This window comes from Linepithema humile, chromosome 3 (genome assembly GCF_040581485.1).
Source record: "Linepithema humile isolate Giens D197 chromosome 3, Lhum_UNIL_v1.0, whole genome shotgun sequence".
Taxonomy (NCBI): Eukaryota; Metazoa; Arthropoda; class Insecta; order Hymenoptera; family Formicidae; genus Linepithema; species Linepithema humile.
In genome coordinates, this window is record NC_090130.1 from 25,613,753 (window position 1) to 25,626,076 (window position 12,324).

Genomic DNA, 12,324 nt, shown 5'->3' on the forward strand with positions numbered 1-12,324 from the left:
ATATCTAGTTATATATAATATTTCTTTTGTATTATTTATATCTATAACATAAATAATACAATACGCATTAGTGGAATGCACATAATAACGTTAATAAATAAAGAGTTAAATAGGAAATTAAATGTTTGATTTTGTTCTTTATTGCGATTGAAAAGAAGGATACGGGATGTATGAAGAGAGAAAGGATAACATGTCATATTGACAAAACATGTGCGTCTCTTTTTCCTCTTTTTTATGAAACAATAGTATACAGATATCTATAGTAAATTACATTCGTAATAATTCGTGTTGACGTTCTTTACAGAAATATATAGATTGGTGAAGTCGTACCATTCTTTTGTTGTAATTTGGTCTCGCGTGATTCATCGCTAAAATTCTATTTAAACGCAAGTTACGCGAAGTGTAAGCTCGGTTGTAATATGCTGACCATCACGCGCCACATGTTCATGATTAAACATTTCAAATTATGTAGTTGAACAAATTGGACGCATTTTCATTTATTTGCTTTAAAATTAACCAGAAATCAGCAGTGACTGACAATGACAGCGTCGTTAACCACACAACATCGAATTTGCGTATCATAATTATATAATTTCAATCATATTAAACTAATTAATTTCACGATTATATTTTCAAGTGTTAATAAAATAACATCTTGTATAATTTTGGTGATCACTAGTCGTTTTCGTTCCATTAAAAGTCACCCTTCCGTTAACGCATTCTTACGCGTTGTACATCATCGAAATCCTTTGTAAGTCCACATGTAAGCTGCGAAACGATAGCAGCTTGTAACAATAGCGCACTATGACAACTTCGCTGTAAGTACAACTCTGCGCGGTCCCGATTTAAAGTTTAAATTATTCGTAATTCGCAACTCAACCTAGAACGCGGTGCAACTAAAATACGCACTTGTTAGCAATTTCCTAGATTAAACTTCTACTCCAGTTTTAAACGGCGCAAATGCGAGTCGGAGGAATTTAGAGTCGAATTGTACGGAGCGTTTAACAAGATGCAACACAATTCACAAGTACCTTCATTTCATAGTCTTGCCCGTTTTGTTCTTTCAACCTCGTTACGATCCGCAGTTCAATTTTACATAACGTGTCAACGGATGGCATGTCTATCGATCGGTGAGTAATTGCTACTCGATATCTTGCATTCAGATAGCAATCAAATATTTCAGACCATTGAGAAAAACGCAGCGACTGTCTTGTCCCGTTTCTCTCGCTCTTAATCAGAATTCTTCAAATTCTTCAAGTACGTGCTCAAGAAAGAGCAAAGCATTTACTTTGATAATGAACAATAAATGTACAATATAACTTTTATATTCTACAGTAAATTTGTAATATTTGTAATATATAAAACAATGTCTCAAATTAAGTAATATATTATTATTATATAATGTAAATAATTATTATTAAGTATTTTGTAAATATCGTTGAAAATTGTTAAAGTTTCTTTACTCCAAATATAATTTAACAATATTTCTTTCGTGTGGCTTCTGAAATATGAACATGAAATATTTTAATAACTGCGCCGCAGATTAAAATTTTAATAAAACAAGCTCTGCTTAAAATATTAATTAAAAATACAATTTTTTATTAATATGTAATTTTTCAAAATTGATATTTATACTTGGTTATATAACTTCAAAGTTTTATTTCCAATGTTGATATTTTTATCAAAGAAGAATAATTTTATTCTTTGTTAAGAAACATCGTTATGTAATTTTTTGACCGGGAACATAATTTGTAAAGATTGTATAAACTATGATCTGTAACAACGCAGTGATTCGTGATTCGAATGGAGCTGTCCTTCATCAAATAAAAGATAATGCAGTATATAGCTCTCAGTTTAACAGCTCAATTTCTTACGGTATTTGCAATTAAGATCCATGCTGGGCCATGAAAATTGTAATTGTCGCGCGAACATCTTGGTCGTTCGCGTCGGAATATCAAGCAGCCGAGTGCGCAAATTCCGTTCGTTTTGAACACGCGGTGAAACACTCTCGGCCATTCGTTGTCCTCTAGGCGGTATAACTGGTTTACGAGGTCTGTTTACAAACCGAGGCCACGAGATGCGCGCACGGAAGAAAATTTACGTCGCGCGTGAACTCCCGCTTTTTACGCCGCAGTCACCACGCGATCGTAAAGGCGACATCGTGTACCGGAGAAATATACACTTCAGGAGAAATTTACTCTGCCAAAGTCCGCGCCGTTATTTCAACCTCTCCCCAGCTGCTATTATTTAACATATTGCATTACGTTGTATCCTCATTTCTCCGCGAAGTTCGCGGCTGGTGCTTTTGAAATATCTTCCCTGTTCCTTTTATATTCCACGTAAAACACGTTATGCTGTTCTTAACAAATGCATGGCAGCTTTTTAGCTTGTTGCAATATTTTTGTTATACATCGACTCATGTTGAAAAAGCGAAAATAGCCATTGGTTGCAAAACCCATCAATATCTCCGCTAACTGCTATAGCTACTTCGATGTTATAAAAAACAAATCGTAACTATTCAAGAATGTGCACGATGCAGTGCGGAAGTCCGAGGTAAAAATATTATTTGATGCGTACAAATTTGTGAAAAACTCGGCAAGTTTTGTGTGCTTCAGCGTGTGCTTACATTTTTAAAAAGAATTTCCTTTTTTTGTACATAAAATTGTGAATTTCGTCGAAATATATCTTCGATGGAAAAAATTAAATTCAAAATCTATTGCAGTTTTGTCACTATACTTGCTGATCGATAGAGACAATTGCGAATATATTATTTAACGTGACAGACAAAATGTAATTACTAAAAAAATATCTTTTAATCTTGTTTAAAAAGTAAAAAAGTACTTTATGAAACAATAACTCTGTGAAATTCAAAGCGAAAATATTCAAATGTTACATCACCGTATCCGTTTGCAAGATATCTTCCATTTTTTACATTCGAGATAAATGATACGCGTATTTTTATGTTCTCATGCACGGCTTTAACCTCATTAGCCCGCTAGTTGGAAGAGCTGAAACAGCAACTGTTGGCGCAATTAGCTTGCCAATTTACAGAGAGACCATAAATCAAAGTCGCGATTAAGCATGTAAAGGTTAAATCACGACTAACGCACGCACCCAAAACGCTCCGAAGGTATAAAATTCATATAGCCTCATCAAAAGCGGAATTGGAAACTCGGACTTGGGAGAACGCTCTCCTTGCGAGAACGTATTCTGGAGAATTGAATAGCAAGGGAACCTCCAGACTCGCAGCTGCAATTCCCCTGGCGCTAGTCACGGATACATGAGCCCCGCAGCTGGGCTCTCTCGATTCTCGCTTGATGCTGCTATACATTACAAATGAATTCCAAAACACAGCAGCACTGATGTATCATCCGATTACAATCGCCGAGAACAGAGTGGTCTCATCGAAAATTAGCGATTGTTTATTTTGACTGATCAATCGGACAGAACAGAGCGCGGCTGATTTCGTTTCGAGCCTTTTGCCGCGGCAAGATTGTTGCGCTTGAAAATTAATTTGCACACTGCAAAGTGAAAAATACCAACTTGCGCCACCGTTTCCTGCCAATCACTCGCGCGCAATGCAAAACAAATATACGGCGGAAACGGATTATATGGGCGAAAAAAGTTCCGGCCGCAATCAGCAAACGATCGTACGCGAGAATGAAGTATAATTAGCAACAATAGCGCGTATTAAAGAGTCTCGATTCGGTGATTAAACCTGCAATTCTATCTGTAATTTACATTCGATGTGAGGACGCGCGTGTTTCGGGATATTTATACACTGTATTCACTTTGTCTCTAACGTATTTACACTTTATGTTTACTTTGACTCCCGACGACTCGAGAGACTTTCTGCACTGCGATCTGCTCGTTGGAATTAATTTACCGGATTGGCGAGGCCGCGGTTATCACTCGGTTCGTTGTAACGTGCCACCGCAACAGCGGAAAGTTCTCCGCCAAAACATGCGTCGAAAATTACGTAACTCACCGCTTGAGAGTTGAACGAAGGGATGTGCGGAATGCATCAGAATCATCGCCGACTTTTCATCTTCTCTGATTAATTACAAGTCGAAGCCGATGTTCATTAACAAAAAAAGAAAACGCTCTAAAAATCTCACGCCGTTTATTCCGACAAAAATTTCAAGTCTTAAAACACATATTTCGTAATACAACTGTTTTTTCAACAAAAAAGAGATTCGCTTGATTTTGAATAATAAACTTTAGCAAAATCCGAATTTTAATCGAAAGATTCCCGAGTTTGTTGCTGCAAAAAGTAGCGATAGTTCCGAAATACTTGGCAAAGTCAATCAGAGGCACGAGATGATCGGTGATTAATCCTCTTGTGCAGGGATTATCTCCTTTAATCGGTAAAAAAACCGTGATGTGAAAATATTTTTTGTCAAACACTAATAGCCGTTGCGGTGTAATCGATCGATCGATTTTCAGCAGCTTTCTAAAAATCTTGAACAACGAATAAGCGGAGAAACTTAGTCCGTAATCTCCTTATTGAAAGAGCTCGAGTCATTAGCGGGAAGTTTGCAGAGTCTTTAGACGACCTCAAACAAGGACTCGTACCAATTAAACCATTACGCGAAGTGGAGACAGTCGACTACATCCTGAGAACAGGTTAAAGACACGGGACTGAAAGTGCACAAGAGGATGAACGAACGATGCGACCGCGCGCGCGCGCGCACATCATTTGATCCGTCACGCGGACAGTCATCGCACAGCGGAAATCGTGATTTGTCATCGTACGAGAAATACATTCTCTTCGACGAGAAGAAACGCTCGCGGAGAATCGATTTCATTAGATCGCCCTCGAAATTCGCCCTTTTTCGAGAGGCACTCGCGCTGCACTTGTCGCCACTCGCGCTGACACACTCGCGGCGGTTCTCTGCAGCGTGTGACATCGCAGGGCAAACGATCCATTTAACGGGTCACCGAGAGAACGCACACCAGCACACCACTCGTTCGGAACGACCACTCTCGCGTTCCACCCGTCCGTCGCCCCGTCCCGCGTCTCGTTTCGTCAAATTTACACTGCGGTCACTCCATCGGCCCGTTATTACGCGTCAGGACGTCCGCGTCAGGACACGGGTATTTCGACGGCTTTTCCACTGTCGTGTACCTGTGACGTCACACAGAGACAATCCCTCCCTCTCCCTCCTCGAACGCAAAAGAGGAGCATTAACTCGTCCTTTCGCAGGGACACCGTAGGGGAATCAGCAGGACGAGGAGCAGCAGCGGCAGCACGAGGCCGCCGTGGGGCGTGCGACGCGGACCGGCCACGGATTTCGTGGGTGGATTTCGCGCCTGGTCGTTCATCACGTCGCTGGATATCGCCGCGCTGTTAGGCTCCGCCGAGGGACAGCTTATCGGCGCCGCGTTCATTGTGTCGCCGGCGCTGGTGCTGTTCGTGTCCCGCGAGCAACGGCTGGCGTGATGGGCCAGGCAGGCGGCGTAGGCGATTGCGTGCGGTATGTAGCTCTGGTCGATGCTGCCAGAGAACAGGACGTTCGCAAGGGGCCCGACGGCGAACACCGGCACATCCTCGCCCCCGTGCGTCGCCCACGCCCTCGGCACACCGGCCGTCTGCAATTACAGTCGTCACATGCGATTACTGCCCCTTTAAATGGAGAACGGAGGAGATTGTGCGGGATTTTTCCTGGTTTTGCGGAAGATCGTCGTCCGGAAGGTGGCTCGAAATCGATAAGACAATATAAATAGACGCTGCACAAAGATGAGTAACAGTTATAAATGGTTGACTAATATTAGAGCGTGAGGCAGAAACAGAATAATGATTTAAACGATCAAATAGTAAGTTAAAATAAAGCCTTTTTATATATAACTTAATAATTTTAAATCGCAATGCAACGAGACGACTAAAGTTAGATCGCGCGTGAGATGAAAATGGAATAATGAATTAAATAATCAACGAGTAGGTTAAATAAACCGTTTTTAATTTGACAATTCTAGATTATAATGCATGGAGTGTAGTCACGAATAGGATATAAAAGTAGACAAACTTCAAAGCAAGCGAAACACTCATTTACATATAAATGTGTAATTATATAAATAAGTGTTTCGCAATTATAACTTATAATAGACTGCATTTCTTTTTCGTATAAAATCTAATGTACCAAAGCATATAAAAGATTATATTAAATATTAATCAGCGTTAAAATAAATAAGAGTCTCCAAATTTACGCGTCTCTCGACATTTGACAATATTTCGCGAAACGACATCTTACAAAACATTCGTTAAGGATGTGATTTCTATAATATTTTAACGCGAACACTATGAGTCAAGATAAATGGCGGAAAAAATTTTGTCTTAACGTTGAAAAGGTGTTGAAGATCGTTTTATCCGAGAATATTACTCCGCAAATTGCCGGATAGTGGAGCATTATTTTTTAATGAATCGAGCCCGTTTAACTACGGCTATATAGAATATAGTAGTAATGAAACGACAGTATAACTTTTCATGGCGTTTTACATGTAAATTGAAACAAGTTATCTCTGTAGCGGAAAAATTGTCGCAAAAACGTATATACAGTATACGTGGTCTCTATATAGCTCCGTGCGGGTGAAAGAACACAACTTATTTTCTTAGAAAAATACGGTTATGTTTTTTTAAAAACATGTGAGAATATAAGCTTTTTTATGAGGGCAATTTAATTCTTCCGTGTGTAAACTACAAAAGTTTTATATGAATCGTATATAAGATCGATAAAGTTATATTTTATTATGCGCGGTTAGTAAACCGGAAAAATATGAAAACTTTTTTGACTAATTGTCCGTTTTTAAATGAAATTTTTCTTCCACGGAAAGAATTTCTGAAATTAAAATTATTGAGCGTTTTGAAAGAAGATGAAAGCTGCTCCAATAATAAGACAAATTGGGTGCCCTTTTTCGCACGAGACTTTCGGTTTACTGAATTTTTTTTTAAATTATAATTATACTTTTGTTTATTGCTTTCGCCTTACAGCGCTGGAACCAATAAAGCTCAAACACTGAAATAAATATTATTCTCTCGCGTCTCTCTCTCATCTCTTCTTTATTAAAGTCCGTCTTTTAAAATTGAACTACTTAGAAAACGACTCATTTTTAAATTAAAACGAGAATAAATTTAAAAGAATTGTTTCGGAAAAGTATCACCGCGAGTTCTAACTACGCTGTTGCAAGTTTCCTCTGCATTTTATTCCGCCCGCGGCTTTTGGTCCGCGGCTCAAATGAAGCGCGCTGCTGCAAAAAGGAAATTCTCTCACAATATTTCCTTCTCGTCGAGGCACCGTGCACCCTTTGCCACGATCTCGCCTCGACGATCAGATGAAAGGCCACGGCACGTCCCGAAGTGGTGCGGTCGACTCGTGAAGAAGTGGTTTTGTGCAATGAGGGTGGAACGAGGCTGGTAGGAGAGACAATGAGTACGGGGAATGCGACTCTAGTGGCGCTGATGGGGAAGTACTTATTTTTTATTTTTCTCTTTTGCTTATATCTCCCAAGCAAAACTTTCCTCGAGTTCGATATAAAAAAAACCAGCTAGATTTGAAATCAATCTGTGATGCATCCATAAGCGTCGCGAATAAAAAGCTTTAGATTTAGTTATTTTTCTTTTTACATCTAGTAATATGGACACAATTTTTCTACCTTTGTAAAAATGCAAAAATATATTTTTAGCAACGTTAGATGTTATCATAATTTGGACATATTTTAAATAATAGTTTAATATTGTTTAATTTTGTTTAATATTTTGCATTTAGCGTTCTTTTGTAGATGTTGAAATCTAGCTAAATTCAAGCAAGGCGGAAGCAAATTATTCATGCAAAAAGACTAAGTATAATCAAAAGCAAAATATCAATAATTCCAGTAAGCACTCTTAGTCCTGATAAAAATGCAAAGGGGTGCACTACGTTCGCTGAATTTTTGAGAGAATAGAGCAAAGAATAAAGTTGTACTTTCTAAAATAAAAGCAAAGAAGTTATTTATATTAAGTACATTATAAATGGACATAAATTTTGCAACAATTAATAAATATAAAAATAGAAGTGCAATTTGATAAAAATTTTAAATAAAAAAATTTGAATATATCAAGTCTTGAAAGAATACTTTGCAATAAAATATTTGCGAAATAATATTATTAAAGCATAAGAATAGGCATATATCAACAAACTGTAATCCCGTGGAGATCAATAAATATATGTAAAACATAATGCTAAAATAATACTAGGGCGGTGAATAATCGTGCTTCATAAACAAATAAAGACTCCATTAATATTTGCCCAAAATTCTGCTAGTGTTTACAAATCCCCTCGAGAGAAATTCTATCAGCGGCAATGCATAAGACAATGTCCTTGCTAGGCGGGTTTGTTGGGGCTGGATGTAACTGGAAAATAACGTCTTAAAGGAATTATGGTCTGTCGAGAGAGCGTTAAATATCGTAAGTGGTTAGCGTTATCCACCATCAGTACACCCCGAGGTCCGTGTTCCTATTGGATAATCCGAAAGCTCGAAATATAGCGGAGCCAGATATTCTCGCACACTTTATTCCTGATAATAAAATCTACAAAATGGACACTAAGCACTCGAGCCGAGATAAACACGAGGATTAAATATAAAAACGATAATCATTAGATTTATTAAAGAAATCTTGAGCATACTACCTTTTACGTGTAATAATTTAAACATATTAATATAATAAAATACAATCATAATGAACGCTGTGTTTTTCGTTTGCTTATTTTGAATATATACTTTAAAATTTATTATGTCTTCTACAATGAAAAAATCAGAATAAAAAATTCATATCGTTGTAATTTTTTAAATGTAATTACAAATTTAATTATATGAACTATATCTGTTACGTATATGTTATCGATATTAATTGTCGTATTCCACACGGAAGAAGAGTAATGTTGCATCATTCGTTCAATTTATCGTATAACGAATAAATCTATTAATTTAATTCAATAACAGTATTAATGAAACAAATACCGTGCTGGAATGGACAAGATCAATTCAAGTTGATCGCTGTTAATAGAACATTATTTTTTTTTGCGTGTAGTAATCTAATCACTTATATAAATCGCGCAATAAAAGAATTTTTATTCAGAATTTTTATATTTTTCCACGTTAAAATTACATTTCAGGATCTTAAATTGCCGTAGCGCGTCTCATGTTCTTACCTTGCCTTCTCTTTCTTAAGATAAACCTTAAAGTAAAAATAAAAGAAAGAAAGCTCGGTAGTAAGCTTTACACAGGGCAAAACCTTCCGGTTGCGCCAACGAACGCAAAGGGGGTTGCTTTAAGATATCTAGAAGTAGCGGATATTTCATGCGGGGTGAATTGCGAGCACGGTGAAGTCGGCCGTGAAGAGTGGAACGGATTTGCACTACTTTGCGCTTTAAGAATGCAAGAGCGCATAATATACCGAGCAAAAAAAAAAAAGGAAAATAATGAGGCGCCGATGCGCGCACACGGACGAATTATCGAAGCTAAAATATTCTCATTAATTCACGTGCTGTAATGCGCGCGCAAGAGAAAATTGACGTCTAAATAGCTCGATATCAGCTTGGCAAGGTGTTTAATCTGTACGTCGGATATCTGGAGCATTAATTCTCGACGTATGATTGCAAACATTAATCACCAAGATGGATCATAACGCACTTCACCTACTTTTTATCGCTCCACGTTGGTACACATATAAAAATGCGCGAAAAGTTGTATCTTCGTAGAACATTTTTTTAAGATAAATATCATTTTTATCGCTTTTTCGCATCAATCTCTGGAACAGAATATCTCGAAATCAGCGCGGTGTGCATCAATTGTGCGAGATAAACAATTTTGATCGAAAATTAGGTCGCTGTTTACTTCGGCGTCATCGCAAACGCACGTTTACTGCACGTTTACACACTTCGTGCTACGGTCACGAGATTTGCTGCTAATACCGGCCTCGTAGATCCAGATTTACGCGCTTAATGCACACCTGACATACGCCGTGTACATTTTCGTAAAACGCAATCTCCCGCGCGTAAAATACGGCCGCTTCTTGCTGCGCGCGCGTTATCGATTTATGCGAATTTACCTTTATGTGATAGTTTGGGGAAATGCGGCAAACACGCGCGGGTCTACGAGGGCTACGCGATGCTATCGTAACAGTATTATACAATACTATCCTAAGCATCTCTCCAGCGCGAACCACGCACATCCACAGTAGCATTACGTGCATTCTAATAGATATAACGGCAGCGCTGGGAGTTTATATAGAAACTTATTTCCAGTCTAATTGCGCAAAAGGTAAAACAATTCGCAGGGGCACGGCTTACAATTAGAACTCGCCTAATAATCTTTAAATATAGATATGCGTTGTAATTTGTACAATTCTAATTATAATCCGCAACATTTCTCAAAAACCCTCGCGTTTTTATATGTAAAAAGAGATATTTTTCATGAGAAATAAATAGAATTCTTCAGTTTTAATAACTCGCTCGTTCGCGCGTTGCTTTATATTATATGCACTTCTGCATTCTTGAAGAAAAACAACTAAAATGTTTCTCGAGATTATTAATTTCCTTTTTACGCAAATATCGCTTGAATGCACGTTTTCTTATATTTATTATTATTATTATTATTATTACTACTACTATTATTATACTTTTATCGATATCTTATATTCGATAAAAATTTGCGAAAATGATATAAACTGTGATCAAGAGACATCGAATAATTAAAGTAGAAGAAATAAGCCATTTCAATTCCTGTTCGTAATTTCGATTTCCGTGAATAGAATTGTTTCTCTTGTACTAAAGGAAGCTGGACGCGAACAATGCAGTTAATTTAGGTACGTATACATACATGAAATCGGAATAAAATTTGAAGGATGTGTTTAGGGTCGCACATTGTGTGGTTCATGTATGCAAACATTCTCCACAATAACGATATATGTACAAGCCTACGTCAGAGCCTTTGTAATACCCTCGTTACGGCTGCCACCTCAATTTTGCATAAAATGACGAAATATCTCGTCCTCGCAACCGGCGACGATCGCGGACGATGAGCGGGAAAAGGCAAAGGCAGACGCAATTTATCGCCCCGATAGCCCGTCCAGATTTTAATCAGTTTTCTGCCCCGGCCACTTACCGCTTATGACGATTCACTCTGACGGAGCATTTCGAGAAATTGAATAATCATGCTCGAGAGTCACCGCCAGATGATACCTTTTATAACTTCAGAGCGAATTTTCTCAATGCATTCCGCGAGCGCCGCGCGACCGGCGGAGGAGATTGCGCGAATTGCTACTTTGTAATCTCGACGAGCTGGATTTTTAATATCGCGAATACGCGATAACGAGTCCGGCTGTACAAAGTATATGAGAAATGGCGCGTTTCGTACCGCGCTTACAGACACTTCGGCGAAAGTTAATGGGCAAAATGCTCCATTATCGTAACTTTTCGTTGAATATTAAATATCCCGACAATTTAAACTTCAATTAACATTGTTTCAGATTCTACTTAAAAATACGGCCACGTGGTGGTCTATCCGCGACGTGTCAATTTGCAATGTTAAATAGTTGTCTAATAAAATCTTCTCCGCTAAAAAGCGAGGATTTGTCGAGAGAAATTCCTGATGCATCTTGCGTGTTTCGTGTTTGCGTGTTAGTTTGCCTTCTATAACATTAATCTCGCGGCAAACGTGTTGCATTGTGTTTAAGGGTGGCGGCACCGTAATTATACGCGGCGTAACAGGATTTACACGTAAAATTTGTTGAAATCCACCCGCCGTATCAGAGACGAAATTACTGCACGCGTGTACGTGTTCGGCATGATAATGTAAAGCGGAGTACGAATGAAGCGCAGAATGATGCACCCCTCGTATTCCGCTATGTAACTCAGCGATGTCAGGTGATATCCGTAGTGTAAATATTCGGCGGGCGCGGATATCTCCACTCGATAGGCCATAAATACAAAAATAAAATGAAACTAGGCGATTGCGCGAGAAATCGTGAATATCTGTTGAAATATTTTTGTTTACAGATTAGTATAAATCTCCGTGTAAATACGTGGTGTGCAAAAGCCTATGGAGTGGGAATACGTTTGCGCGATGTAACGTAAATGCAATCGAAGGAATAAACAGAATAAACACTCATAAAACGACCGGGAAAAATTAAAATCAATAAATACGAATGCGGGTGGAATTTTGTTTCAGATAAAAAATATAAATAAACCAGTCGGCATACTAATTTATTAAACTTTTCGCAGCCAGCTAGAATATATGCGTCCCTCTTGCAATTTCACATTGGTAGAAATTATAAGAAGGAAAATTAAT

At 38.1% G+C, this 12,324-nt stretch overlaps 1 protein-coding gene across 2 annotated transcripts in view; it reads right to left on the bottom strand.

The window, feature by feature from the left end:
- Window positions 1-217: 217 nt before the first annotated feature.
- LOC105675135 (alkaline phosphatase-like) overlaps window positions 218-12,324 on the bottom strand; it is a 181,594-nt gene continuing 169,487 nt past the window's right edge. For both annotated transcript variants that reach the window (XM_012372026.2, XM_012372016.2), the window contains one exon: window positions 218-5,592. In XM_012372026.2, coding sequence (XP_012227449.2) covers window positions 5,188-5,592 — 405 coding nt within the window. In that variant the 3' untranslated portion in view covers window positions 218-5,187. The remainder of the gene's footprint in view (window positions 5,593-12,324) is intronic.